Genomic DNA, 26647 nt, shown 5'->3' on the forward strand with positions numbered 1-26647 from the left:
AGAGACCAACTGAAAAGATAATTGTAATATCTCTTGCATAGCAATTACTCTCCTCTTGAATTGCACTCTTAATTGCACTCTTGTCATACAACGATATTAGGTGTCATTGCACAAACTGATACATTGCACAGCTTTAAATGGGTTTAAATGGATGGTTAATTTACTCTAATTGGTTTCTAGCAAAAACTGTTTAAAGTGAGGTCTGCAAAGACTCGATTAAAGAGCAGTCAATCACCTCTGCTGAGGCATCACCGTTGTTAAGTTAATGCATTTTACAGACGGTTACAATCACAGTGTCTCTTTGTAAGCTTTTAATAAAGAGCAATGGGTCATTTGGGGTTGTTGCTGACAGTGATATACTGCAGGTATTTATTTGTGCAGAGCAGGTTTTTATTGGCACTGGCCAATGCTTAAATGGGGAACCCAGTGGATGCATTCGCATAAAAACCCAACATCTTCCTGTCTTTGACAGCCTAGTTCCTGTTTGGAAAGAGCCAAATTCAATTTAAATTCAAATGGACTGTAATGGTGTGTTTATACATGACATACTTTTGTTTTAGAGCTTTTCATTGGTCTTTCTGTCAAAATGGTATCTTATTTACATCTGCACTCTGTAGGATTGTCCACCATAGTCATATTTCATGGTTCTGTTTTTTCTAGTCGGACGGACGTAGATGCAGTCAAAATGAAAGGCATTAAAGCATCCATGACCTCTTTAAAAACACTAAAAGCCATAGTAGAAAACGATTTCTTTCAGCTTCCTATGCAGATATTTTCAGCCCTTGACAAATTGAACAATATATAATTGTTATTCTCAAAGAAAGCTTTCCAGCTTCAGCTTGTAGTTTGCATATAGTAGTTGTAGTTCTTTGCTTTAGCCTTTCCAGCCTTAAGTGCTAATCTTTGCATGTGTTCTCAATTTGTTTGTCTCTGCACTCTCCGACTGCCTGGGCAGGACCTGCTAACTAACCAATCCTTCAAACAGGTGAGTTAAACATCTTTGAGCTTCCTGACCACAAGGGTTACCCGCCTTCATTGCTTCTATCAGCTCACCTTCTGCCTTGCAGCGGCCAGGCAAAGAGCAGCTTGCAAATTGAATGAGTTATTTTCTCTGAGGTTGTTTTTCTCTCAAAGTCTCTACTTTAATCTTACTAGAGCTGCTAATTGCCAAGATGGGAAAATACCAGCAATGAACCAAGACAAGAAATTGTTGCAGACCTTTATTCTGGGAATGGTCATAAGGCCATTTGTAAACAATTTGAAATTAGATAACGCCATTTAACAAAGAAATATTTACAAGTGGAAAATATTTAAGACAGCTATCAAACGTTCCAGGAGTAGAACATCTCAGAAAATTCACCTCAAGTTAAGACCATGAAGCTCAAGAAATTGCAAAAAAAAATCAGAGAGTTCTGTGTCTGACTCAATAGGTTTGCAAACCTGGATCTGAGTGAACCGCAATACCTCTGGACCGATGTCCTTTTGAGCAATTCTAAGAGCAAAGTAGAGATATTTTTCTAAAATGTAAAGTGCCATTTATGGAGAAAACCAAATGCACCAAACAGCTCATCTCAACTGATTTACATGGTGGTGGAGGGGTGATGATTAGGACTTGTTTTTGCAGCCACAGGACCTGTCCACGTTTCACTCTTTGAGTCGACCCTGAACACCAGTATATTCTACAGTCAAATGTGAAGACATCTGTGTAAAGCTTGGGGAAAACTGGTTGATCTAAGCAGTGAAGCAATGTTGTAGAAAGAACACTAGGCCAAACCTTCTCTACAACAGTGCCAAAAACTGTTAAAGTCATGTACAAGAACAACAACTGAGTTATCGCTGCTAAAAGTGGTTTTACAAACTGCAGAATCATCTGTGTGCTTAGTTCACTTAAGTTTTTTTTTTTTTTTTTACGGCACTTGAGGCCTTTATTTTTCAATTTTTCCAACAGTAGGCAGTCAGGAAATAGGGGCAGAGAGAGGGGGAAGACATTTGGCGAACCCTTTCTGGGACTTGAACCCGTGACGGCTGCTTTGAGGACTGTAGCCTCTATATATGGGTTGCATGCTTAACCCCTAGACCACCAGCGTCGCACCCCACTTGACTATTGTTTAGCCCTGAAGGTTAGGTTCAATTAACGTAGAACCTGGTAAGGACTAGCTCTGTTTCCTGATATGTAATAACCTTACAATGACATAGGCTGTCCTTTTTTATGAAAGTAGTCAGAAATTTCTGAATTGTCACTTGAACCAAAGTCTTCTGCATTCTGCAATGACTGTAGATTACAAGGCATATTTGTTTACTCATTATTATACAGAGGAACATAATCAGCACTTTTACGGACATATATTATTTCACCATGTCTATCTTTAGCTATTAAATTCAAACAAGTACAGTGTTGTGTTTTATTTGTGCTGTAAGATGTAATCACAATCTGATGTTGGAAGCTGTAGATTTCAGGGTTTCTGCTTGAATGCTTAAAGCACAACCCCTCACATTTCAGTCAGTGTCACTTGTTAACTGTTAGAAAAGTTGAACATTTTAGTCACTTGTCATATAAGTGCCTATGATGCACACACTCTGGCAGAGTTGGTTCCAGTCTGTGGGCTGAGAGAGAGCTCTGAATTGTTTCGATGGATGGGAGTTGTCCCCCTAACCTGTTGCCAACCCTTTTCAGCTGCCAAACACCCCAGGTCAACACGGACACACTTTCTTCACTATTCACATCTGTTTTACATATGTCATGCCTGGCAACCTCAAAAACAGAGAGTTTTCTGGCAAGCAAGAAACCAGCCTGGACCATAAATAGAATGTGTTTAACATGCAGGTCCAAACAGACCTCTCAGAATTTATTATTTCCTTTGGGGATATTAATACTACATTTATGTAAGGTTAAACAAATATCTAACAGGCTTTGATTGGATCATATTTTTCACTGTTCCTCTGTGAGTTTATGATGAGGTGTTGCATTGTCATGGCCTGTTTCTGATCCTTGTTCCTTTATGGAAGCTGTCACTGTATCTGCTGGTAACTTGATCTGCAGCCAGTGCAGTCCTTTTAGTCTGTGTTCAATGCAAAACGTTTTCTTCTGCTGTTCTGGGTTATGTCTCTTCATTACCAACTTATTAAATCCCAGAAAAGGTCGTTCCTTGATTAGTTAAAGATGTTACAAAGTAGTAAGAAGGAGATGTTAATGTGTATTCTTTGGATTTTATGTGAACAATCATTAATCTAAGCTACAAATTGAACCAATTTTCTCTTTTATTTTACAGAAAGAGACAGGCTCTATGGATGACATCTACGTCAGTACACGAAAGGTCAAAGAGCTGTCGGTTATCGACGGCAGACGTGCTCAGAACTGTGTCATCCTGCTTTCAAAGTAAGAGATCTGATTTTAAGTCTTGTTTCATTAATTAATTTATTTTTAAAAAATCCAGCCTATTGTTTTCTGGCCTAAAATGCACTGCTGAACATTTTATTAGTTTATACGGAATAATAAATTCATCTTGGAGGAGTGAAGGTAAACAATGAACCTTTAATATCACAACACCTTTATGATGACCAATAAACGTATTATAAATTTAATAAAGGAAAGATTGAGAGGAGATGTGCAGATTCCTGCCTCTGCAAAGCAGAACATGATTAAAAAATTGTTCAGGGATTCTGCTGGAATTTAAATGCATTGGCATAGAAACCTAAGTGTTATATGCCAAAGTTATTGATGAGCAGCTGGTAGAGCTACATAGACATGAGATTACTTTGGAGAAAACCTCTGAGGGTCTGTGATACAGAGTTACGTGCAGAAATACAACTTTAAACCTTAATGGACTGACTCGGGCGTGAAAAATCACATCACATGTTGAATATGAGCACGACAAAAAAGATCACTGTGGATTTTAGGAGAAACGGGTTTATGCCATATACTATTTCAATCATGGGAGAAGAGGTGGAAGTGGCAGAGGACTATAAATATGTCACGCCTTACCTGGACTATACATATAACAGCGAAGACGTGTAAAGTAAGTGACATAACATATAGTACTTCTTGCGGAAGCTTAGGACTTTAAGTGACATGTTGCAGAACCTATGTCTGTTGTAGAGATTTCAGCCTTAGCTGTCACCATTTGTATAGGCATCAAGATCAGAGCCAGTTACGTTAAAAAGCTCAACGAGCTGACGAAGAAGGCTGGCTCTGCCCTTGCTGCTCTTAAGCTCTCTGGAGCTTATAAAATGAAAATCATAATGGACATCTCTGAGCATCCTCCTTACAGCACAGTAATTCAACAACAGATCAGCTGCAGCACTGACTGCTGCAGGAGATATTCCCTGCCCACATCTATAGCCACCTATAATCACTCCTTAAAGACATATGTACAATAAAGGATATGAGGTTTAATTACTCATTGTATTAATCATATATTGAACTGAATTAAAATGTTTTTCCATCACTTGTTTTGGAGTGTGTTGCAGCTTTAAAATACATAAGTTAATTTATACCAACAAATGAAATCTAAATTTAAATTCAAATGTATTTGGTTCATGTTGTTTGCAATAATTTAGAACCAAAATAATCCTGAAATAACCTGATATAATCTGGGTTTGATTTACGTCTCCAGCACTAAAGAAGACCCGGCAGCCTTCTGTTGGATTTTTGTTGTTGTTTTTACATAAAAGGCCACATTTTATAAACTATGTGAATTAATTACACTAAACAGCTGTTTAAGCCACAAAATGGGTTGGGTGCTTTATCCAAGACAGGATTTATCTGGAAGTACTGCATTATGTTAAATCCAATCTATAATTAAACATTCAAGTGCTATCAGTGTCAATGTTAACTTGTATAGAAGATGCATTAATTGACCCTTTTCCCAAAGGAAACGCTACATGAGGCTGAATCCATTTCTGTCTTTTAAGATCCACTTGACAATATGTCCCCCTTTTAAATCTCCAGCCAGCAGTGGTCCCGGGCCTCCTTTGGACAGTTTAAATGCTGACCCCACTCTGCAGATCAATAAACGGGCTTCCTGAGTCCTTTGTGCATCTGACAAAAAAGCGGCACGCTCACTGCTCTCTCTTTTGTATCAATAAAAAATGACCCCGAAGCTACAGACTGACCCAGATGGGGTCAGCAGATGGTCAATACAGTTTTGATGCTCGTACTGACAATCCTGTTATTGATGTAGCCCAGCACACACACCACTGAAAACAGCTGGCATTGCTCTCGGGGGGACAGGAGGGAGTTGTCTCAAGTTCAGACTGGTGTTCAGAGTGTCAGCATCAGGATACTTATGGTTTTATTTTTATTTAATGTCAGTAAAGCAAGTTTTGCGTTGCTGCAGGCTGAAAATGACAAATGAAGAAATCAAAAGGGCGATACTAGAGATGGATGAGAGAGAGGAGCTGGCCAAAGACATGTTGGAGCAGGTATGTATCCCTGTTTGATGATCAGCATCATAGCAGCGATGTGGATTTGATTTTGAGTATAGAGAACTAGTTGGAAAAAAGATTTAACAGAAATCTGTCGGGGACCTGAATTCTCCCTGTTTCATGTTATAATTCAATTAGAAATTCAAGTGACAGAATATCCCCTATTTTATTTAAAAAGGAGTTGTATGAAGCACTTAAGCACATGCTTGTACTTAAATTGGTAAGAACATTTTTAGGAAAAAGTTATTTTTCTTAGATGAAGAAAATTTGGATGTAAAAGTTTCAATTTTAAAACAGATTTGTCAAAAAAACAACACAAAATTAATGCAAACAAGTTTTTAACGTAAATAAAACGAGTGACTTGTAAGCAACTTGACATCACATAGTTGGTAACAAATACAACCAAGCTGATTTAGGATTTCAAAACAATGTACACATGAAGTAAAATAACATGTATAATGGATCATAGAAGTAATCGTAACCCTATTGGGAAAAACAAAATATTTAAACTGATTGACATACGCATCTCTCTGTTTTTTTAAAGTAAAATTACTGTTAAACTTCAGCTGACTGCAGCACAGACTTCTGCTATGATGTTTCTAATTAACATTTCTTCTGCACCTTTTTCAGCTGCTAAAATTCATCCCTGAGAAAAGTGACGTAGATCTTTTAGAAGAGCACAAACATGAGCTGGAGAGGATGGCCCGAGCTGACCGCTTCCTCTTTGAGATGAGCAGGTAAATGTGACGCGCTCTTTATCAGGGGACGGCTTTGGTTTACGTTTTTAGCCAACTTCTTCTGGGTCCTTCTGGTGTTTTGATGCAAGAATCCAGTGTGCCTGAGTAAAACCAATCAGTCAGTCTCTGAGCCCAGGAATTTTTTTACTTAATAAGAACAAGCTTTCATTTAGAGTTCAAAGACAGCAGCGACGACTGGGGCCTGTACTGAGTCACACTAAAATAGCCACCTATTTGTAAGCTTTAATGATCTGATATATGGTGGTATTTCTCATCATATTTTATGTCTGCCGTGACATGAAAATGAAGAAATCTTCAGATTTTGTGCAGAATCAAAACCATCCTTACATTAGCTGTTTTGAAAACGCTGCATCTTTTTAAAGAATTTATCAAGAAAATGCATCAGAGGACTGACAGAAGTCCTTAACTCCATGTAAAGCCTGCAGTCAGACAGTAAAAAGATTGAGATAATTAAGTAAAATATATCACTGTCCACTATCTTTCCCCTTAAAAGCAACTCCTGTGGTCAGAGGCACACAGCACAGATTTTCTTTTTGGCATTTAATTTCTCCTGCGTCTCTTTGAAAGTCTCCCCGTCTGCTTTGATGAAGCTCTAGTTGAGTTTTACATCCCCATTTGTCATCTCTTCCTTTTGACAAGAGCCCTGTGGAGGCTTTAGAAAACATGGTAAAGTGAGAAAGGGGTGTTTGCACGATTCAGTGACTTCTACCTTTGAAGTTTCGCTCCCCTGAATACAAATGTAACTGACCCCTCTTATTCGGTTTGTCTCCTCTTCTCCTGTCTTTGTTCTGCTCGTCAGAATTGACCACTACCAGCAGAGACTACAGGCTCTGTTCTTTAAGAAGAAGTTTGCAGAGCGTTTAGCTGAAACCAAGCCTAAGGTTGAAGGTAAGAACAAACACGATAGTTCAGTGGTTTTTGAATATAACTCTGAAGTGTCTCTGTGGTCATATTTAGGTTTTATAGTTTTAGAATACAAACAATTACCTGATCATTATGGCTCATGGATATTATGAAACTGAAATTTCCTTTTTTCATCTCAAAAAACTTTCATAAAGGCACAACTATGAAAAATGTATCTTAACTCGTATCATTTTGCAGCTGAATGTGTCTGTTTTGAGAAATGTTTAAAAGACTCAGAACAGATGAGCTGTTAGCTGATTTCCAGACTGAAGGTACAAAGTATTTTTCTTTGGATTTGTTCAGAAAACTTGATCCAATCAAATTAAAATTCCATTAAATATACAGCTGCTGAGCCGACATCTTCACCAGTCAGATGTCTGATCAGATTAAACCAGATCTTTCCCATCGTTTCTCAGCTGCCTCAATACTGCATGAGATTACTCTTTCTGAACCTGCAAGATATCAGAGGATGTCAGGATCGACTTGCGTACAAATCTAGCAAAGCAGTGCAAAACGATTAACACTGATTTATGTTTGCAGGTTTGGTTCATCTCAAGCCTTTGCTGAGCAAGTGAATAAGAACACTGTGGATAGATGTTAAAATAACTGATGTCTGGTACCATTTAAGCTGGAAGGAAGTATTCAGTGTTTTTTGCATGTGATGGACTCTCTTTCAGGATAGCCCTGTGTTTAGCTTCATTCATCTTCCCATCAAGCCAGACAGGTTTCCCAGGCCCTGCTGAGAAAAGGCATCCCCCAAGCATGATGCTGACGCAGCCTTGTGTCTTGGTGTGTTTAGTGTGATGTGTAATTGTAGTTTTCTGCCACAGATAGCATTTTGCATGTAGGTCAAAGGGTAAAATTTTAGTCCAGAGCACCCTCTTCCATATGTTTGTAATGTCTTGTGGCAAACAGGACTTCTTCTGGCTTTCTTTCAAGGACTCAACATCTGCCAGATTCGTGGAGTGCAAAACTTACAGTTGGCCTTCTGACAAATTCTCCCACCTGAGCTGTGCTGCAGGTCTTACAGAGTTACCATCAGTCTCTTGGCTGCTGGTCGGATTAATGCTCTCCTTGCCCAGCCTGTCAGTTTAGGTGGATTCCCATGCCACAATAGTTTTGTAGTTATGCCATACTGTTTCAATTTTTAAATTCAACAACAAACTTCACATATAGATTAACTTTGTGTTTATCTATCAGAAAAATTAACTACTCTAAAGTTTGAAGTTGTAAAATCACAGACTGTGAAAAAGTTTAGTTTCCTGATCAAATAGGATTTCAGTCAGACTGTACGGATACAAATGATGCAGCTGTGATTTAATCTGTGGCACAGCTTTCCAACAGTTGATCTCGTCCAGATTTGTCTGAACAGATGTCTTTCTGCAACCTACGACACACAAACATGAAAAATAAAATAAATATTGGGGGAACAAGCTTTTAATGCTAATTGTGTGGTTATATGCATGTGTATGTGCATGCTGCTCAACTACATTTCAGTTTAATGCAATTTTTCCCTCTTCCAGCCAGCATTCATGTTACCATAGATGCTGTTTTGGAAAGCTGGCTCATGTTAAGACAGGACAGCATCTGTTGTGAACCCTGAATCTCACTTCAAAGATGTCAGAGAAAAGCTTTCCAGTGTGCTAGAGTTGTTGCTTTGAGAGCCAGGGCTGCTTTTCTGGGCTTTGATGAGAACATCACACTATTATTGTCGGCAATTTTATTTGCACTGACAGTTCGGTTCTGTTTGTGCTGCAAAACGTCTTGTCAGAAACTCAATTCCTTCCCGTCTGAGGTTAGGGTAATATATTCTGACATACATTTCACTCTGTGCTGGCCTGGGAAGAGAAAAGAAACCTCCACAATTGCTATTGTTGGATCCAAAAATTCCCTGACCGCACTGCTCATCGATGCACACAGTAAAAAATCTCATCTTGTTTTATTATTCATGTAACTTTGTCACATACTGCAGATTAGACTGTAAGTCTGCAGACCACCCAGTCTGTTCAATTGGAGCATTTTTAGAAGACTGCTACATCAGTCAGAGCCAGACCAACGGTTCCCATGCTTCATCACAGCACAAAGAAGCACAACAATAACACTATGATGTTTGTTAATGATTTTCACAGTCACACCGACAGTATCCTCTGTGGAGAATGGGAACCACCTGCACTTTGCCTGGCAGTCTTTTCTCAGGGGAAATGAAACGGATTGCGCTGGCTCATGTTCAGTATATTCCTGTCCTCCCTTGCTGTTTTACTGAAGGATGGACTGACGGGATGTGTTTCCCACCAAGCTGCCCAGTTGTTGTGGAGAACACAGATCACTCATCATGAATGATTTTTAAAATAAAGGAAATTCTGGGGAAACACTGAGTTGAATTTGGAGTTCCTGTGTCTCTGTGGCGTTTGAGTAAAGGAACAGAGTGGAAGGAATAATTTAAGGCCAGTTTGTTATGTAATGCACAAAGATGAATAAGTTTCACTTGTGATCTCAGCAGTTGTTTTTCCTTTCTCAATTTTCCTACAGCCATCCTAAACGCCTCTGTAGAGGTGGCTCGGAGCAAGCGTCTGACTCAGGTCCTGGAGGTTGTGCTGGCCTTCGGAAATTTCATGAACAAGGGCCAGCGGGGGAATGCCTTTGGATTCAAGGTCTCCAGCCTGAATAAGATCGTCGACACCAAGTCCAGCATAGACAGGTGGGCCAGGAAGGATGTTCAATTAATCCTTGTTGCAGAGGTCCTGACCTGAGTCTCAGACTTTTAACTTGAGTTGCACGTAGGTTGCAAACAAAAATATATATTTCAGACATGACTTGAGCTATAAAAACCTGACTCAAGTACTCAGACTTACAATACATGAACAAAAGGGGTGAATGACAGCAGCAGAACCCAGTTAGTCCATAAAAATTGCATTTAGCTCCAAACAAAATAAACTTTCCTCCCAATATTAAGCTGGAATCATCACAAACTAAGGTATTTTTGGCCTTTTCAAAGTAAAAGCATTTTCTATTCTGTTCATTCAGACAATTGATATTCTCTCATTCACCCAGTAAACCACACGTAGCTCTTTATTTTGTAATCTGAAAAATATCTTGAAGGTCTTCTATTTACATTCGATGCCAAACTTTTAAAATATAGATTTAGAAAATGAAGGAGAAGAACAAAAAACATCCAATCCAATCTAATATGCTATAAAGTAAAGGGATAGGAAATATGAACACAGCTACATCATTTTCAAGACATTTACAGTTTTCTTTTTCAAAATGAAACACTTCCTGTTTCATTCATTCAGAAATTTCATATTAACTGATATTATCCTATTTCTACTACTTTTCTTTAAGTAAAATTGCATATTCATATTTCAAATTAGATAAATAATTTGATAAATTTCCAAAACAATTCAAAGCAGGTCAGAAAAGTTGTTTTGGCTGTTTTAATTTAATGTCCTAAAAATGATGCTTGTAAATGTCAGTTTGTTAAATTAGGCCTACGAATGCAGGCAAGGCAGGTTTAGGTTTAGTACTACTTACACAGATTAATTTAACCTGCTTCACAGTAAAACAAAGTGAAAGAGATAAAACCCATTATTAAAAACACCAAAAACATCAAAAGCATGAAATATATTGAAAGAACAACTGTGAAAATTAAGCTTTACATAAAAGAACAATTATGAAATATAAAAAGCTGAAGACAAGATAGAACTGAACTTATGAAGCAATCTTCCAGCTCTTTATCAAACAGCTGGAGTAAATGATTAGATTTTCAATCCTGATTTAAAAGAACCAGCAGTTTCTGCACATCTCAGGTTTTCTGGGAGTGTGTGTCAGAGCTGGGTGCATAGAAACCAAAAGCTGCCCCTCCATGCTTTGTTTTGGCCCACGAAAATAAAGTTAAGAGGTCTCTAATGACCTGGGGGGTCTATATGGTTCATTTATGACCAGCAACTCTAAAATGCTTCTAGGCCCAAGACCATTCAGTTTCTTATGAATCATCAACGAGGTTTTAAATCTGTTCTTTCAGAAACAAAAAGTCGTACAGTGATTTAAGGACTGAAATGATCCAGTTTCCTGGTGTTGAGCAGAATAGTGCCTTTTGGATCAGCTTTTTACAGAGACCTCTTTAGGAAATATTAACATAATCGAACCTACTGAAAATAAGCAGTTTTGATAAGAATCTCTTTATTTAGCCATTGCTTTAACGTAATTGTAAGCTGATATAGTAATTTAATTTATAATGTAATATAACTACGTTGTCTATAACATATGATATATAGGCAGATTAAATGGCAAGCATTCACTGTAAAATATCATTAGAGACCTGAACTTGGAAAAAATTACATCTCTGGCTTGTTATAAATGCAAATCTAATCTCAATAGGATTTAAATTCTAATCCAGTTTGAAGAAAATAACAGAATGAACAAAGAGTGCCTCAGCGCACTGTGGGTCACCGCTGTTCAACCATATCTTCTTTATCTTTACAAAAGTTAACATCAGAATTTGAAATAAATTGACAGAAAAACATGGAGCTACTTTAGTATGTTGCAGTGAAGACAGATGCACTTAAACAAACAGCATGTGGGAGTTCTCTTCTCCTTACAGTAATGAAATGTTGTCCGGTACAGTTGGTGTTTCCACGGAAACAGGAACTACTGGCATGATTTCCAGTGACTCAGATGAGTCTTAATATAAACAGGGAGATGAACTGAAGCACACCACTCTTACTCCACTGCCTCCATGACCTAATTCTTCTGTGCACTCTGCTTTTTAAACAGGTTTGGATCCTGAATATGAAACTTTATACGATCCCACTCTCTGAACACAGAACGTTTGAGAGAATAAGTAGGAGCATTTATTTTCGGATGCAAGTGATATTCATAATTATCACACCCCTTCCTGAGGGCCTAGCTGCTACTGTATTTAGAGGCGTGTTGCCACGGTAACCAATCAACAAACTCTACACAGACACATGTGCCAAAAAACAAGTAATCTTAATAAAGCTGGCACAGATCAACTCTTAAACACATCAGAGAGACCTAATGTATCATTAACAGGTAAAATACAGCAATCCATTTTATTCTTCTGAATAACACATATAAGTAATTTATAATAGGCCCTATGCCTGTTATTATGCACAATATTTTCCCACAATTCAGGCTACATTTTGCAATCCACATAAAAAAGTATGAACCAGTCAATTAAAAGCAGTAGCGACAGCAAGAACATTTTGTTATTGCCAAGAAAAAAAGAATCTAGAAAAACGTAATAAACTTGTTCATTCAATAGCAGGGTCTGCACTGAGCCACTAGCATGTTAACATCTTTAGATACTTAAAAAATATTTAATATGTGGCTTAATAATAACTATTCAGCTGGATGCAGAAAAATAAAAGCCGCAAAAATCTAGACTAACATGAGTTTGATGTTGGAAATAAAGTGTCATAAAACTGCTAATGTTTCCGAGACCAAACATTTTCACCCAGTCATGGCCATTATTGGCTGGTTTACTCCATACCATAAAAATAAATTACTGTGATAACGATGCATAATCTCCCAATAATAACAATAAACTCTATATCACAGGTGTCAAACTCCAGTCCTCGAGGGCCGGTGTCCTGCAACTTTTAGATGTGTCTCTGATTCAACACACCTGAATCAAACAATTAGGTCATTAGCAGGACTCCTGGGAATTTGACTGCATACTGAGGATGTAATTAGACCGTTTGATTTAGGTGTGTAGGACCAGGAACACATCTAAATGTTACTGGACACCGGCCCTTGAGGACTGGAGTTTGACACTCCCGCGAATGATTCTCAAAGTCTATGGAGTTAAATTTGTCTCAATATTATTCAATCAAACAAAAAACTGATCTCAATAAAAAAAAAACTAATCTCAATCAAAAAAATATTAAGTTGTGATCAAAACTTTCAGAGTTTTTTCTCACAAAGAGAAAAAAGTTATTTGCAAAACATAAACTTTTATTTGCGCAGGTCAAAAATCTTTGGTTACGAGTCTCGCTTTTTTGGTTTTGACGCTCTCTGTTTTTGGTTGAACTCAACGAATTTTGAGTTCTGGGAACATGAACATCCTGGGCGGGGCCTAAAGACGAACGCTGTAAGACGTTTCCCTATTGGTTAGCGCTGACTAAAGCAGCAGACTCTGATCCCCAGCATCTCTGAACTTCTGCTCAAACTGCAGAGCTTGCAGCGTCGCTTCAGTGAGGAGACATCAACTGTACAGAAGAAAACTGCGGTCAAGTGAGCCGACAGTCAGAAATACGTGGTCACGCCAGCCGACACCAGCTCTCTCTTAAAGATTAGCGTCACGCATACAAGGTTCATTACGGTAATGGAGCAGAAAGGACGCAGATCCTGGCAACGGTTGAGAAAATAAGAGGAAAACAGAAAAGTAACCTACAGAACATTTATATTAATTACATTTTTACAACTTTCACATTCATGTTTTATGTAAAAGAATAAATATTTTACTGTACAGTTTTGGAGAAATATCTTGTCAAAATACCTCAAAATGCTCAACCATTATATGCATTTGTCCCACTTTCAGGAATTTATTTCTCCAAAACCATGAGAGGTGACAACACAATCTCTTCAATTATATTAGAGGGTTATCTATATTATAACCAGAATTAGTATTTCATAATTTCACTGTAGGTTTCTGGAGAAATACACAACTACCCCAAGTGTAGTATATATAATGCACCTTGTATGCGTGACGCTAATCTTTAAGAGAGAGCTAGTGTCGGCTGGCGTGACCGCGTATTTCTGACTGTCGGCTCACTTGACCGCAGTTTTCTTCTGTACAGTTGATGTCTCCTCACTGAAGCGACGCCGCAAGCCCTGCAGTTCGAGCAGAAGTTCAGAGATGCGGGGGATCAGAGTCTGCTGCTTTAGTCAGCGCTAACCAATAGGGAAACGTCTTACAGCGTTCGTCTTTAGGCCCCGCCCAGGATGTTCATGTTCCCAGGACTCAAAATTCGTTGAGTTCAACCAAAAACAGAGAGCTTCAAAACCAAAAAAGCGAGACTCGTAACCAAAGATTTTTGACATGCGCAAATAAAAGTTTATGTTTTGCAAATAACTTTTTTCTCTTTGTGAGAAAAAACTCTGAAGGTTTTGATCACAACTTAATATTTTTTAATTTAGATTAGTTTTGTTTTTATTTAATATTATTTTTTTGATTGAGATTAGTTTTTTGTTTGATTGAATAATATTGAGACAAATTTAACTCCATAAAAGTCTGGAGTCCGATCCAGGTCTGGACCAAATGCCAAGTTAATCCAGACCCAGTCCTCATGTATGTTTAGGGCGCACTCAGTTGATTTTCAACCAACAGATATGTGGGAGATATCTTAGTGCAGCGCAGCATGCCCCTTCTAACACTGCACCCTAAATACTTTAACATTTAAAGCAAAGCATCTAGTTTATGAAGCAGGAGGACGACTCTTCTGCACACGAGTAATAGTAACCACAACAAAGGAGAGCAGACCGGCTAACATTGGCCTAGCACTTCAGAAAAAAGGTTAAAGTGTGCATAACCTGTGCACATTGTTGTTAAAACATTATTAAAGCTTTGTAAACTGCAGCTATGTTTTTTCACATTTGGTTGCTTCTTTTCTGTCTCTGTATCTAAGTTTTTGTAATGTTACACTGCACAGTAAAGAACCCCTGCTCTATATGAATGCTTGCAACCCCCCAAATCGTATCATACGGTTGTAGTTGTCACGATTTCTATTTAAATAATTGTTCCACTGCTGTCAGTAATAAATGCAAGGTTTTTTTTTTCTTTCAAAATTTGGTTAATTGGAATCACTGGTATGCACTGTTTAACAGCATAGTTGCACTTCTTACTATTATTGATGTAGTAAGGAAGCCTATTTAAAGAGAAAGATTTACCAAAAATACCATGATCAGTTCTTGCCCCTACCTTCAGTGTAGCTTTTTCAAGTCTCAGTGTAACTTCAAGTTTATAAATGGGACTGTTTGATATTTTCCCGTAAAGCAAGAGTTTACTTTTATCTAATTAAACATTGTTTTTGATGTGACAGGAATATCACCATGTTGCACTACTTGATCACGATCTTCGAGAAGAACTACCCTGACACGCTGTACATCCAGGAAGACCTCAGGAGCGTGCCTGAGGCCGCCAAAGTCAAGTAAGCATACAGAACCCCCAAGTTTCAGTTTTAAGTTAATGTGGTTTGTAATACCAACAGAGTCAGCTGTACTCTGAAGGTTAATTTGATACTGTGTGGCATTATGTGTGGGCTAATGAAGGGGCAGTGTACTCAAGTATGATTGATAACGGCAAACCTTTGTTGATCTCCTTACTCCTCAGTTTGTCAGAGTTGGAAAAAGAAGTGCACAACATCAAAAGTGGGCTGAAGGCTCTCGAGGCGGTGAGTTGTGTTGCGTTATTTTCCTTTTTCCTCCCGCTGGTTCTTCTGCTGCCTGTAATTATGTTTTTCAACAGAAGCAGAGATGTACACCATGCTGAGGTGTTTAAATGCTGGTAATGTTCGGCGCTCTGCCGCATGGCTGTGCCACACACAGAAGGCTGAAGCAAATCTAAATCATTTAGGCGTTTGGTAAACTTTCAGTGACCAGCTTTCAGACTAAATGTGTTACAGCTCGTATCTGTCGTTTCCCACCAGGAGCTGCATTACCAGCAGAGCAGGGTGAGGGAACGTGGGGATAAGTTTGTGGCCGTGATCGGTGACTTCATCACAGTGGCCGGGTTTAGCTTCTCGGAACTGGAGGACCAGCTGAGCGAAGCCAAGGAAAAGGTAACTCTTTCACTTTCTACATTTAAACTGCATCAAACTGGTGTCATTAGTTTGGTGTTTTCAAATCTGTTTTTACTTTGAATATCTTGGCTTCAAATTACAATTATGTATATCTACACCAAAGAATGAGAATTTAAGAGACCATCAGAGTGTAAACTCCAATGTCCATGTGGGTGGCTTTTATGCATCCAAAACTAGTCATCCTCGCTGACAGGCCTGTATGTCAGACAGACTGAAGAATAAAGCAAAAAAGCGGAATCTGAGAAGCGTGAAGCCTCTTAACATCCCTCTGAGTCCGGCGGAGCGCTTTCAGCCGGGCTGGGAAAGCCAGAATTGAAAGATTACCCAGGAATCCCCCCTCCCTCGCCTTCTCTTTGTCTCTTTAAGTTAGTGTTTTAAATCCCCTCTCCATCCATTTACAAGTGGAACAACTGGCCTTTTGAACCCTGCTGGCTTGAGTACTGATATATTGTAGGAAGTGTGTCAGCTGAAGACATCAGTGGGACTGAGGGGATGTTGGAGTAAGTCAGTGTTGAAAAGATTTATGGGAACATGTTTAATTTGCAAGCTGTTGGTGCGCCAGCTCACATTTAGCACTCTGAATTTCTCAAAATCTTACAGACTGTTGCTTTAGCATAGATATTACTTTGTACTACACTATCTATCCATTCTAATTAATGACAGTGTTGAAGACCTGAACAGCTGTATTTCTCAGAAAAATCAACAGTTTGCAAGACAGATGGAGAAAAAGAAAGGAGACCAGGCCCATGGGTTTTATGTGGAGCCTCCCTTTTTTAATTTTTTGCTCAAGGAGAGGTGAAAATTGGAGGGAACATAGTTTGGACGTCATGGGAGACGAACTGGGAAGAATAGGGCACCAGTTAGTGCGGTAAAACAAAGGAACCTGTGTTTGCCGGCCCAAACTCCAAACACACAGCTGTGTATGTCTGCGTGGTTGGTAAGTGGGTGTTTGTCAAGGTCCTCTGACGACCTAGTGGGTTTCCAGTGGAATACAAATATGGGAGTCAAGATATGTTTCTTCTTTAAGTAAGTGGAGCATAACCAAACAGATTGGCCTGCAGAGGCTAATAAATCTCCATGGCAACAGATCTGTGTCTGTGATAGAAACAAGACATTACTACATACAATACAAAGGGTTACTGGTGCAAAAGTCATGGAGGTACTTAGAGGTTTTAAATAAAAGTTAAATATTTTCTTTTACTAAAAATTCAAAATCACAATTTGAAACTAACACTCATCAGCTACTTGAAAACAAATAATATGTAGTTTAAAGAGCAATTTATTCCCATCGAAGCACATCCTACATCCCCTTGTCCAAACTCACGTCGTTTACTCAAAACTTCAGTTTTTAATATTGTGAATGGGTTTATAACTTGGCACTAAAGATGAATTATGCTAACTCAACTCAATGGCAGCCAACATGAGTCTGTGATGCTATGTGGTTCAATGAGGTACATCAAGAAATTATTGAAAATAATAATCTGTACATATATTCACAAAATATTTTGCATTTTAAAGACATACTTTAAATTATTTAATATTTGATTTCTTAAATATGGAACTATCAAAATCTATTAAATCATGTCCCACATTTGCATATCAATGGTCATGTCATGCTCCTAAAAATTAGCTTTTAAAAATCTGTTTATTTTGGTGTTAAATGCAGATCAAGCAATTTACCATTGTTACCCTCAACATGGACAATATTTTTCATGCACTTTATTATTTATATCAGGTTTTCTCTTTATACTTTTAAACACTCTCAAATGTGAATTAGTCACTAAAGTGAGTAGGGAGGTGCTAAGTGCTGTCAGAGGAGAATAATAATTGTTTGCTTTGGTTTTGTTTTGTCTGACACGGTAAAAATCATATTCCTTACTTTCTTGACTGTTTACTCATTTTGTTCAGACCCAAGGGAGACCAGAGGAAACACTTTTGACGAAATACATAATTACAAGCAGAGAGGAGGGATGATGGTGGGGTTGTTGTCATGGACACCAGGCCCATAATGACAGGATAGTTTTGCTTCCTCAGAGAAGAGCAACTGTGTTTTTTATCATAGCACTGAGACCACATACAGAAAACTAGACTGTTATAAACAAGAGGGATTTGATGATGCTCTGTCACTCGACACCAACATATAAATGGAGCAGACATGCTGTATTTTATTTTCTTTCTACCTGATTAATTTTACTGCTTAGATTAAATCCTAAAATCGCTCCAACATTTTTATTGCAGGAAGCATTTCTTCTGATTAGTGTGTACTTTATTTAACATCAGGATTTCTTTTATTTATTAATACATTCAAAAAAGCTCCAAGTTGTAAAAGGAGCATGTGGCAATAAAAATGACACAAGTCTCACCATAAAGTAGGTGGAAAAATAGTTGAAATGCCTTTTATTTTACAGAGCAATTCAAATAAAACCAATACCAGTGTGTTGCTATCAGTCTTGAACTTCATCAGGGTTATTGTCTGCTGTGGGATCCTCTCCGGTTCTCTCCTGTTTATACCACCAATAGGTAACTAAGTAATCACGTCTTCACTTTGTGGTGTGGTGGTAGGTGGGGAAAAAAATCAAGCAAAGGGAAAAAAGAAAAGAGAAGAATATTAAATAAAATTTGGAAAACGGATTCTGGCTTTCTTTTGTCCTCTAGTACATGTCTCTAAAGGTTCCTTATAGTAAACAGCGAACCCACAGGTATGGTACATGTGCAACTATAAGAAGTTTTAGTTGCATACATCTATCCATATTTTTTAGGTGGAGTAGTTTGTCTGCTTACTCACCAGCAAATTCACCCCCATAAACTGGTAACTGTTTACACTAATCATCCTGAGATGTTTCCACGGGTTCATTGAAGTCCTTCTGTAGTAAATCTGGTTAGCTGGTCAGGATTTGATCAGGCAAACATCTGTCTATATAAGGTCCCACAGTTTTCAAAGCATAAACCAAACATGAAGTCAAAGGAAAGGTATGTAGACCTCAAGGCAGGATTCTCTCAAGGCACAAATCTGGGTAAGGGTACAGAAACTATTCCACTGCCTTGAAGGTCCCAATGAGGAGAGTGCCCTCCATTATCCGTAAATGTAAGAAGTTCAGTACCACCAGGACTCTCCTAGTGCAGGCTGGCCATCTCAACTGAGCAATCGGGAGAGAATGGGTCTTAGTCAGGAGGAGACCAAGAACCCGATGGTCACTCTGTCAAAGCTCCAGCAGAGCCTTCCAGAAGGACAACTGTCTCTGCAGCAATCCCCCAATCAAGCCTGTATAATAGAGTAAACAGACAGAAGACGTGGCAGCCCGCCTGAACTCCATTTTAGAATAAGGCATAACATAATAATATGTGGAAAAAGTGAAGTAAAATTTTGTCTGCACTCAACAAGTAACTAGACAAGGTACAGTGTTTGTGAACATTTAATAAATACATTTTTGATTAAACAAAATAAATTCATAACTTGTAAATGCACATTAAATGGTGTCAAAAATTGCTGACATTTCATAGGTGTTTATTGGAAAATATTTCCTTTTTATGTGATTATCCAGAATATAATTTAAAATTCTCCTCCTCACATATAAAGCCCTTAATGATTTAGCTCCATCATACATCAGAGATCTGATTGTTCCATATATTACTAACAGAGCACTTCGTTCTCAGACTGCAGGTTTACTGGTGGTTCCTAGAGTCTCTAGAAGTAGAATGGGAGGCAGATCCTTTAGTTATCAGGCTCCTCTCCTGTGGAACCAGCTCCCAGTTTTAGTCCGTGAGGCAGACACCCTGTCTACTTTTAAGGCTAGGCTTAAAACTTTCCTTTTTGATAAAGCTTATAGTTAGAGTGGCTTAGGTTATCACACCCTTCATTTCTGCTACCTGTATGACCCCTTCTCTTTTCCGATGGTTGTTATCAGTCTGACAGAGAGAGGTATCCCAATCCTTGTGGTTTTTAGTATAACAATGACAATCAGTGGGACCCTTTGTGGGGTTCCTTGAGACGACATTGTTGTAAATAAGCGCCGTTTAACTAAATAATCTGAACTGAAACTATCTGTGTAGTTATGCTGCTATAGGCTTAGGCTGCTGGAGGACATAATGACCACTTTCACCCTCTTCGCTACATTCTCACACTACTCTCCAATTTTGCATTATTTGCTGTTATTTCAGCTTTTAACTTTGTTTTCTCTCGTTTCTCTTCCTAGAAGCTACACCTGGCCTGACTCTGTGTCTACCTGTGACACCTTTCTGGAGAGGGGCATTGTCTAAGCTTCTGCTGGCAACAACTTAATGCTCACCCTCTACCGATGAACCCTTTCTCTCTCCTAGAAATGGCAATTGACTGAGCTTAACTGTAACTAACTGTACAGGTCCTTCTCAAAAAATTAGCATATTGTGATAAAGTTCATTATTTTCCATAATGTCATGATGAAAATTTTACATTCATATATTTTAGATTCATTGCACACTAACTGAAATATTTCAGGTCTTTTATTGTCTTAATACGGATGATTTTGGCATACAGCTCAGGAAAACCCAAAATTCCTATCTCACAAAATTAGCATATCATTAAAAGGGTCTCTAAACGAGCTATGAACCTAATCATCTGAATCAACGAGTTAACTCTAAACACCTGCAAAAGATTCCTGAGGCCTTTAAAACTCCCAGCCTGGTTCATCACTCAAAACCCCAATCATGGGTAAGACTGCCGACCTGACTGCTGTCCAGAAGGCCACTATTGACACCCTCAAGCAAGAGGGTAAGACACAGAAAGAAATTTCTGAACGAATAGGCTGTTCCCAGAGTGCTGTATCAAGGCGCCTCAATGGGAAGTCTGTGGGAAGGAAAAAGTGTGGCAGAAAACGCTGCACAACGAGAAGAGGTGACCGGACCCTGAGGAAGATTGTGGAGAAGGGCCGATTCCAGACCTTGGGGGACCTCCGGAAGCAGTGGACTGAGTCTGGAGTAGAAACATCCAGAGCCACCGTGCACAGGCGTGTGCAGGAAATGGGCTACAGGTGCCGCATTCCCCAGGTCAAGCCTGACCTGGGCTACAGAGAAGCAGCACTGGACTGTTGCTCAGTGGTCCAAAGTACTTTTTTCGGATGAAAGCAAATTCTGCATGTCATTCGGAAATCAAGGTGCCAGAGTCTGGAGGAAGACTGGGGAGAAGGAAATGCCAGAAGTCCAGTGTCAAGTACCCACAGTCAGTGATGGTCTGGGGTGCCGTGTCAGCTGCTGGTGTTGGTCCACTGTGTTTTATCAAGGGCAGTGTCAATGCAGCTAGCTATCAGGAGATTTTGGAGCACTTTTCTTTTATTGGTCGGATGAAATATGCTAATTTTGTGAGATAGGAATTTTGGGTTTTCATGAGCTGTATGCCAAAATCATCTGTATTAAGACAATAAAAGACCTGAAATATTTCAGTTAGTGTGCAATGAATCTAAAAAATATGAATATGAAATTTTCATCATTACATTATAGAAAATAATGAACTTTATCACAATATGCTAATTTTTTGAGAAGGATCTGTATGTGCTCTCTTTCAGACTCTAACCTTGAAAACTGGCTCAGAGTTTATCTGTTCTTTCTTTCTAGGTGAAACGACTAAAGGAACTACATCCATTAACATTTACTTTTCCTTCCCATAGAAAGTATTCCTGGATCAGTTCTTTGTTCTCTTTGTGTCTCTGCTCTGTTCTCTCAAACCCCCAGTCGGTCGTGGCAGATGGCCGCTCACACTGAGCCTGGTTCTGCTGGAGGTTTCTTCCTGTTAAAAGGGAGTTTTTCCTCTCCACTGTCGCTACACGCATGCTCAGTATGAGGGATTGCTGCAAAGTCAACACCAGTGACTGTCCACTGTCTCTACATGTTCATCCGGGAGGTGTGAATGCTGCAAGTCACTGACTGGATGCAATCTGCTGGGTTTCCTTAGACAGAAAAACTTTTTATCCAATTTGAATAAATAACTGAATCTGACTGCAGTGTTCAATGGTTAGGATTAATTGGAATGTATGTACCTGACTGTTGTGAAGTGCCTTGAGACAACGTGTTGTGAATTGGCGCTATATAAATAAAACTGAATTTAATTGAATTTAATTAAAAATGTATCTTTCTCTGGGGCTTACGGAGAACACATTTTTTTGGCTCTAAATGAGTAAAAGTGCACTAAAGTTCTTTCTATTTAAGGATGTATCTGTACTGCAGAACAGAGCCAACTGTGTGGGAAAGTTTGGCTGCAGGCGGCGTCCTGGCGCTAAGCACTGAACAGCTTGAACAGGACTGTTTGGACATACGGTGGTCAAATCATGCAGCCCAGCTACGCTGTGTGTGTTCCTGCAGCTCTTAAGAAAATTAATTTTACATACCAGCAGAGTTTATTTTGAAGGACATGGATATGCATGACCATTTGATTATTTCTGAGAGATCTGGGTCATTTCAGAATATTTAGTTTCTGTATCAATTTTTATGTCAAAATCTGAAATCTCTCTTTGTAGTTTGCCAAATCTCTGAAGCACTTTGGGGAAGATGAAGGGAGGATGCAGCCTGACGAGTTCTTCGGGATCGTCGACACCTTCTTGCAGTCGTTTAGCGAAGCTCGGCAGGACCTGGAAAACATGCAGCGGCGCAAGGAGGAAGAAGAGCGGAGGGCACGGATGGAGGCCATGGTAAGATACTCTTGAGAAACTATGGCTTAATACATTTATATCTATAATACATTTATCTTCTTCTCTATAATAACCGTTTCAATAATCTTTCTCCAGCTGAAGGAACAGAGGGAGCGTGAGCGGCGAGTTAAGAAAGGCGGGGCCACGGAAGAAGTTGGTGGGGAGTTTGACGACCTTGTCTCTGCGCTGCGCTCCGGCGAGGTATTCGACAAGGACCTTAACAAATTCAAGAGAAACCGGAAGCGTTCCGTCAACCAACTAGTGGAAGGTGGTGGCCGGGAGAGAGCCGTCACTAAGGTGAACTACTAAGGTTGGAAAAAGGATGTAGATTTAAAAGCATAACATTAGAGATCTGAAATTTGCTATGGCCAAGATCAACTTTAGCCCAGATCTTTGAACAGTCATGGCCTCCTTCAGAGCAGATCATGGCAACAGCTGGACTGGACATGTAAAGACATTCATGGACAGCTACACTGCCTCAAAAAATGCACTCCCCTCCGATTGTTCTTTTAAAGCTATTTCCGACCCGTTTATCTCCACAGTTGGGATGGACGGATGGACCAGACCACTGTGACACACTGTCACGCGTCATCTGACTGTATCCATTTAACACTGTGCTTCAGGTTCTCCTTGTCGATCACTCCTGCTCTTCCTCAGAAACCTTCTCTGTTCCTCTGAGAGCTCTTTGGTGCTGAAGTTTGGTTATCGGGATCAGAACTCTGGGATTAGACAGTCACGTTGTACATAGACGCCAAATGAATAGTTGGATAGTTGGAAACTTGTGAAGCTTGGCAGATTAAATAAAAACACAAAAGAGAGATGAGGGGGGTTTAAGCCATCACTTTCACAGTCCTGGTGTTTTTTCCCTGAGAAAAACAAAATTTTACTGCCACAGAATGGATCTGTGTTTGCAAACTTCCAATACTACAACAACGGGTATGGAGTCAAGAAGTCTCCTTTAGCCTCATAACAAAGGATTCTTACCGGTGGCCTCTGACAGCAGGCTGCATCTCCAAGAAGATCTCAACCACAAATTATCCAGGAAACAAACAACTTTTCATATAGGAAACTAAAACATTTATTGTGCCACAAGAATTAAGCCTCAACTACACCTGTAAATGGTTTCAAGATCTTTCTGGCATCAAGCAGTGCCAAAGCAAAGAGGAAACATGTAATGTAAATGTATAACACTAAATATTCTGCAATTAGGCGTTGATATATATTTATATTTAGATGCAGACAAGCTAATTGCAAAGGTGTAGAAGTTTTTCTGTTTAATGTTTCGACATTTTGGGATTTGTACACACAATTCATTCTTTGTTGGTGTTGCAGGTTCACATTGCTGTTGAAGTGAATTTCTTAAACATTTTGAGCTTGATGAATGAGAGGTAAATGCTTGTCCTTTTTCACTCCTTCATGTCTTGTTTGCACTGTGGCTTTTTTTGACAAACAATTAAATGCAAACACTAGCCAACAAAAGCTGATGAAGGAATGCCAAAAACAAATTTAACCCTTGGAGTCACCCTTTCATCAGGCTCAGATCTGACTATAGTGTAGTTTATCAGTTTCATCACTGAATCACTCATCTGTCTGTGCTTTTACTTCAGATGCCAATGTCAAACCTTACGTTGTAAGAAGACTGTAATATTCGTGAACAATAGCGCACCTGAAAATGGTGTAAATTAACTGGACACCCACCAGACCCACAGCTTCAGTATATGCTTATTTTAGGCAGTTGGTTGCCAAAAAAACATAGAAGTTAACATTATATGATTTCTTAAAATTGTCCAGTTTTACTGTGTTTTTTTATTTGCATGTGCATTTCCAAAACGTCGGCATCAGGAATGATGCAAGTTGCAACAATGTGTTCAGGGTTTAATGGTTTGTAATATGTAGATCTATTTCCCAAGGATACATTAACCTGTTGGAGTTTGAGGCAAAGCGGGTTGTAATTCTGGAGCGATCCGGACTCGGAGAAATAAGAAGGCCTCTAAGGTTCACAAACCAGGTCAAAATGTCCAGGTCTAAACATCTTGACAGAGATAAGCCAGTTCAGAAATCATGAAACTTCCTATTTTTGTTTAATCTAAATTTAAATCACCAGCAAGAACCAGTTTCAGGTGCCAAACTATTGCAATGGGACTAAGATGTTTGAACTCCTTGAATTTGTTCAGAAAGGCTCAAGACATTGCAAAAGAGATGCTAATTCAGTTTGGAGAAGAACTGAAGCAGCTGTTCCCATGGTAACGGTTAAACTAAACCAGGTCCACCTGTTTGCAGTTATATTGATATTAAATAAGAAATATTTCCACCATACCTGAGTCCAAAAGTAGTCACAAAAGAGGACTAAACTAAGACCTCTCTCTTTGATCAGTATTCTCACATCTTATCTGCTAATTACGTGTAAATGTTCACCTTTAAGTGCCTCACATCCTGTTTTTTTTTTCACACAAATCATTCCTGTGTTTTAGTGCTTGTGGCTTTTCAAAAATCAGTTTCATAAACTCATAAAATGACATTTGGTTTATAACTGGCGCCATCTTGTGGTCAAAGATGGTGCAATTGCTTTGCAAGTCTATCCAAGCTCCAGGTACTAAACAATCACCTAAACACAACTTTATTTTAGCTGTGACTGATTGTATAATGTACAGATGATTACCTGTAGCTTTACTTTATCCATATTTTTTCACTGTACACCTCATCATATTGTATTTCTGTTTTCTTCAGACTAAAGAGAACCTGATGTGCAGGTGAGATGGCAGAAATAAGTGCAATCTTTAGAGATTAACCCCTTAACCAGATTATTTAGACACTTTAAATTCAAAGTGAGGAATCAACTCTTCTTAAACCAGCATCTTGATGTATTTTTGAGCTCTTCTTTTTGTAACCACTGCCCTTCTTCTTCTTGCAGTTTATCAGTCAGTATACCAGACTTCATCAGACCATTCTAAACTCTTCATTTAGAGCTTTGACCCACATTACAGTGCAGAGGGATATTTGAAAAGTTGTCAGTATTAATACAAGTGTTGTTACATGTTTGGATGTTTATTTGGCCATTGACTGGCTGAAGTCAAAGGAAAGAAATTAGTAGCTTGTTCAATGCACTTTTATAATGACGATGATGGGACATTTCCATTTGCAGCACCCTCTGAAGACAATAGTGATGCAGCAAAGGAGTGTTGCTAAAAGAAAGCTGTGTAGAGAAAAGAACGGAAAGTGGAGTAGCAGGGATGGGATGTGGAAAATAAAAAATAAAAAAAACTTTTTGGGGGATTTGGATGGGTTCTGTCACCAATGTATCTGTCATTACATGCACATGCCGTTGATCTGCATGCCTACAGAAGGTTGCACAAAGTTTGATTTGTTGATCTTTTAATAGAACATTGCTTGCAAAATGCAACCCACCTGTTACACCACAGTCTGTATTGCCTGAGAAAGGTTGCACCCATTCTTCGAGTTTGTATAATTGTGAGAAGTCCATATTTTCTACTGTTGGAAATGAACAAAAAAAAAAAATCCTCCACTGAAAGATGTACAGTTGGATAAAAGAAAAGCATTTTGTACACCTTTGTTGATGTTTGTGATAAGATAAAAAAAAAAAAAGATTAAACCATTGAGGAATGTTCCATTGTTCCTGTACATTGTACCTCTATTTATTTGCCTTATTTAGTTAGGTATATTTTGTATGTACACACAGCATTACAACAAAATGTTATATTAAAAATATGAATAATTGAACTGTGGTCCATGTTTGATGGATAGTTCTCAGACTTGTACAAGAATGAACCTTTTTTTTTTGTTTCTATAACTTTTTTGTTTTGTATTTTTTCTCACCCTATGTCTTTTGTAGGGTTAAAATAAACTGATGTCCCTGAAAACTGTCTGTCTCTGCATGTGCATTTCATGGTGAAGCAAATTTCGAGGTGAACTGGTGAGAGACGTTTAAAAGGCTTCTAATGGGAATCTTTTTAAAAGAAGTTCAGTTTAAAACCTGTACCGTCAGCATTTCTGACTGATTCCAGTGGTTTGTTAGAAACTGTTATCCATCCCATGTTATCCAGCATATTGTGGTAATTCTTGACAT

At 38.8% G+C, this 26647-nt stretch overlaps 1 protein-coding gene across 6 annotated transcripts in view; it reads left to right on the plus strand.

Moving 5' to 3' along the window:
* The window catches only part of daam2 (dishevelled associated activator of morphogenesis 2), a 116376-nt gene extending 89935 nt beyond the window's left edge, over positions 1 to 26441 (plus strand). The window contains exons 17-29 of one of the 6 annotated variants that reach the window (XR_007035041.1): positions 956 to 985; positions 3270 to 3376; positions 5337 to 5421; positions 6055 to 6161; positions 6982 to 7070; positions 9615 to 9783; positions 15149 to 15256; positions 15439 to 15499; positions 15755 to 15886; positions 22393 to 22563; positions 22660 to 22860; positions 23896 to 25313; positions 25475 to 26441. Coding sequence is in view for 5 of the 6 variants with exons in the window: in XM_047344986.1 (XP_047200942.1) it covers positions 956 to 985; positions 3270 to 3376; positions 5337 to 5421; positions 6055 to 6161; positions 6982 to 7070; positions 9615 to 9783; positions 15149 to 15256; positions 15439 to 15499; positions 15755 to 15886; positions 22393 to 22563; positions 22660 to 22860; positions 25475 to 25564 (1350 nt within the window). In the remaining variant the exon portion in view is untranslated. Of the gene's footprint in view, positions 1 to 955; positions 986 to 3269; positions 3377 to 5336; positions 5422 to 6054; positions 6162 to 6981; positions 7071 to 9614; positions 9784 to 15148; positions 15257 to 15438; positions 15500 to 15754; positions 15887 to 22392; positions 22564 to 22659 lie in introns of all 6 variants that reach the window. The other 5 variants (XM_047344988.1, XM_047344987.1, XM_047344986.1 and 2 more) reach the window with 5 other exon arrangements.
* Positions 26442 to 26647: the final 206 nt, after the last annotated feature.

This window comes from Girardinichthys multiradiatus, chromosome 19 (assembly GCF_021462225.1).
Source record: "Girardinichthys multiradiatus isolate DD_20200921_A chromosome 19, DD_fGirMul_XY1, whole genome shotgun sequence".
NCBI lineage: Eukaryota > Metazoa > Chordata > Actinopteri > Cyprinodontiformes > Goodeidae > Girardinichthys > Girardinichthys multiradiatus.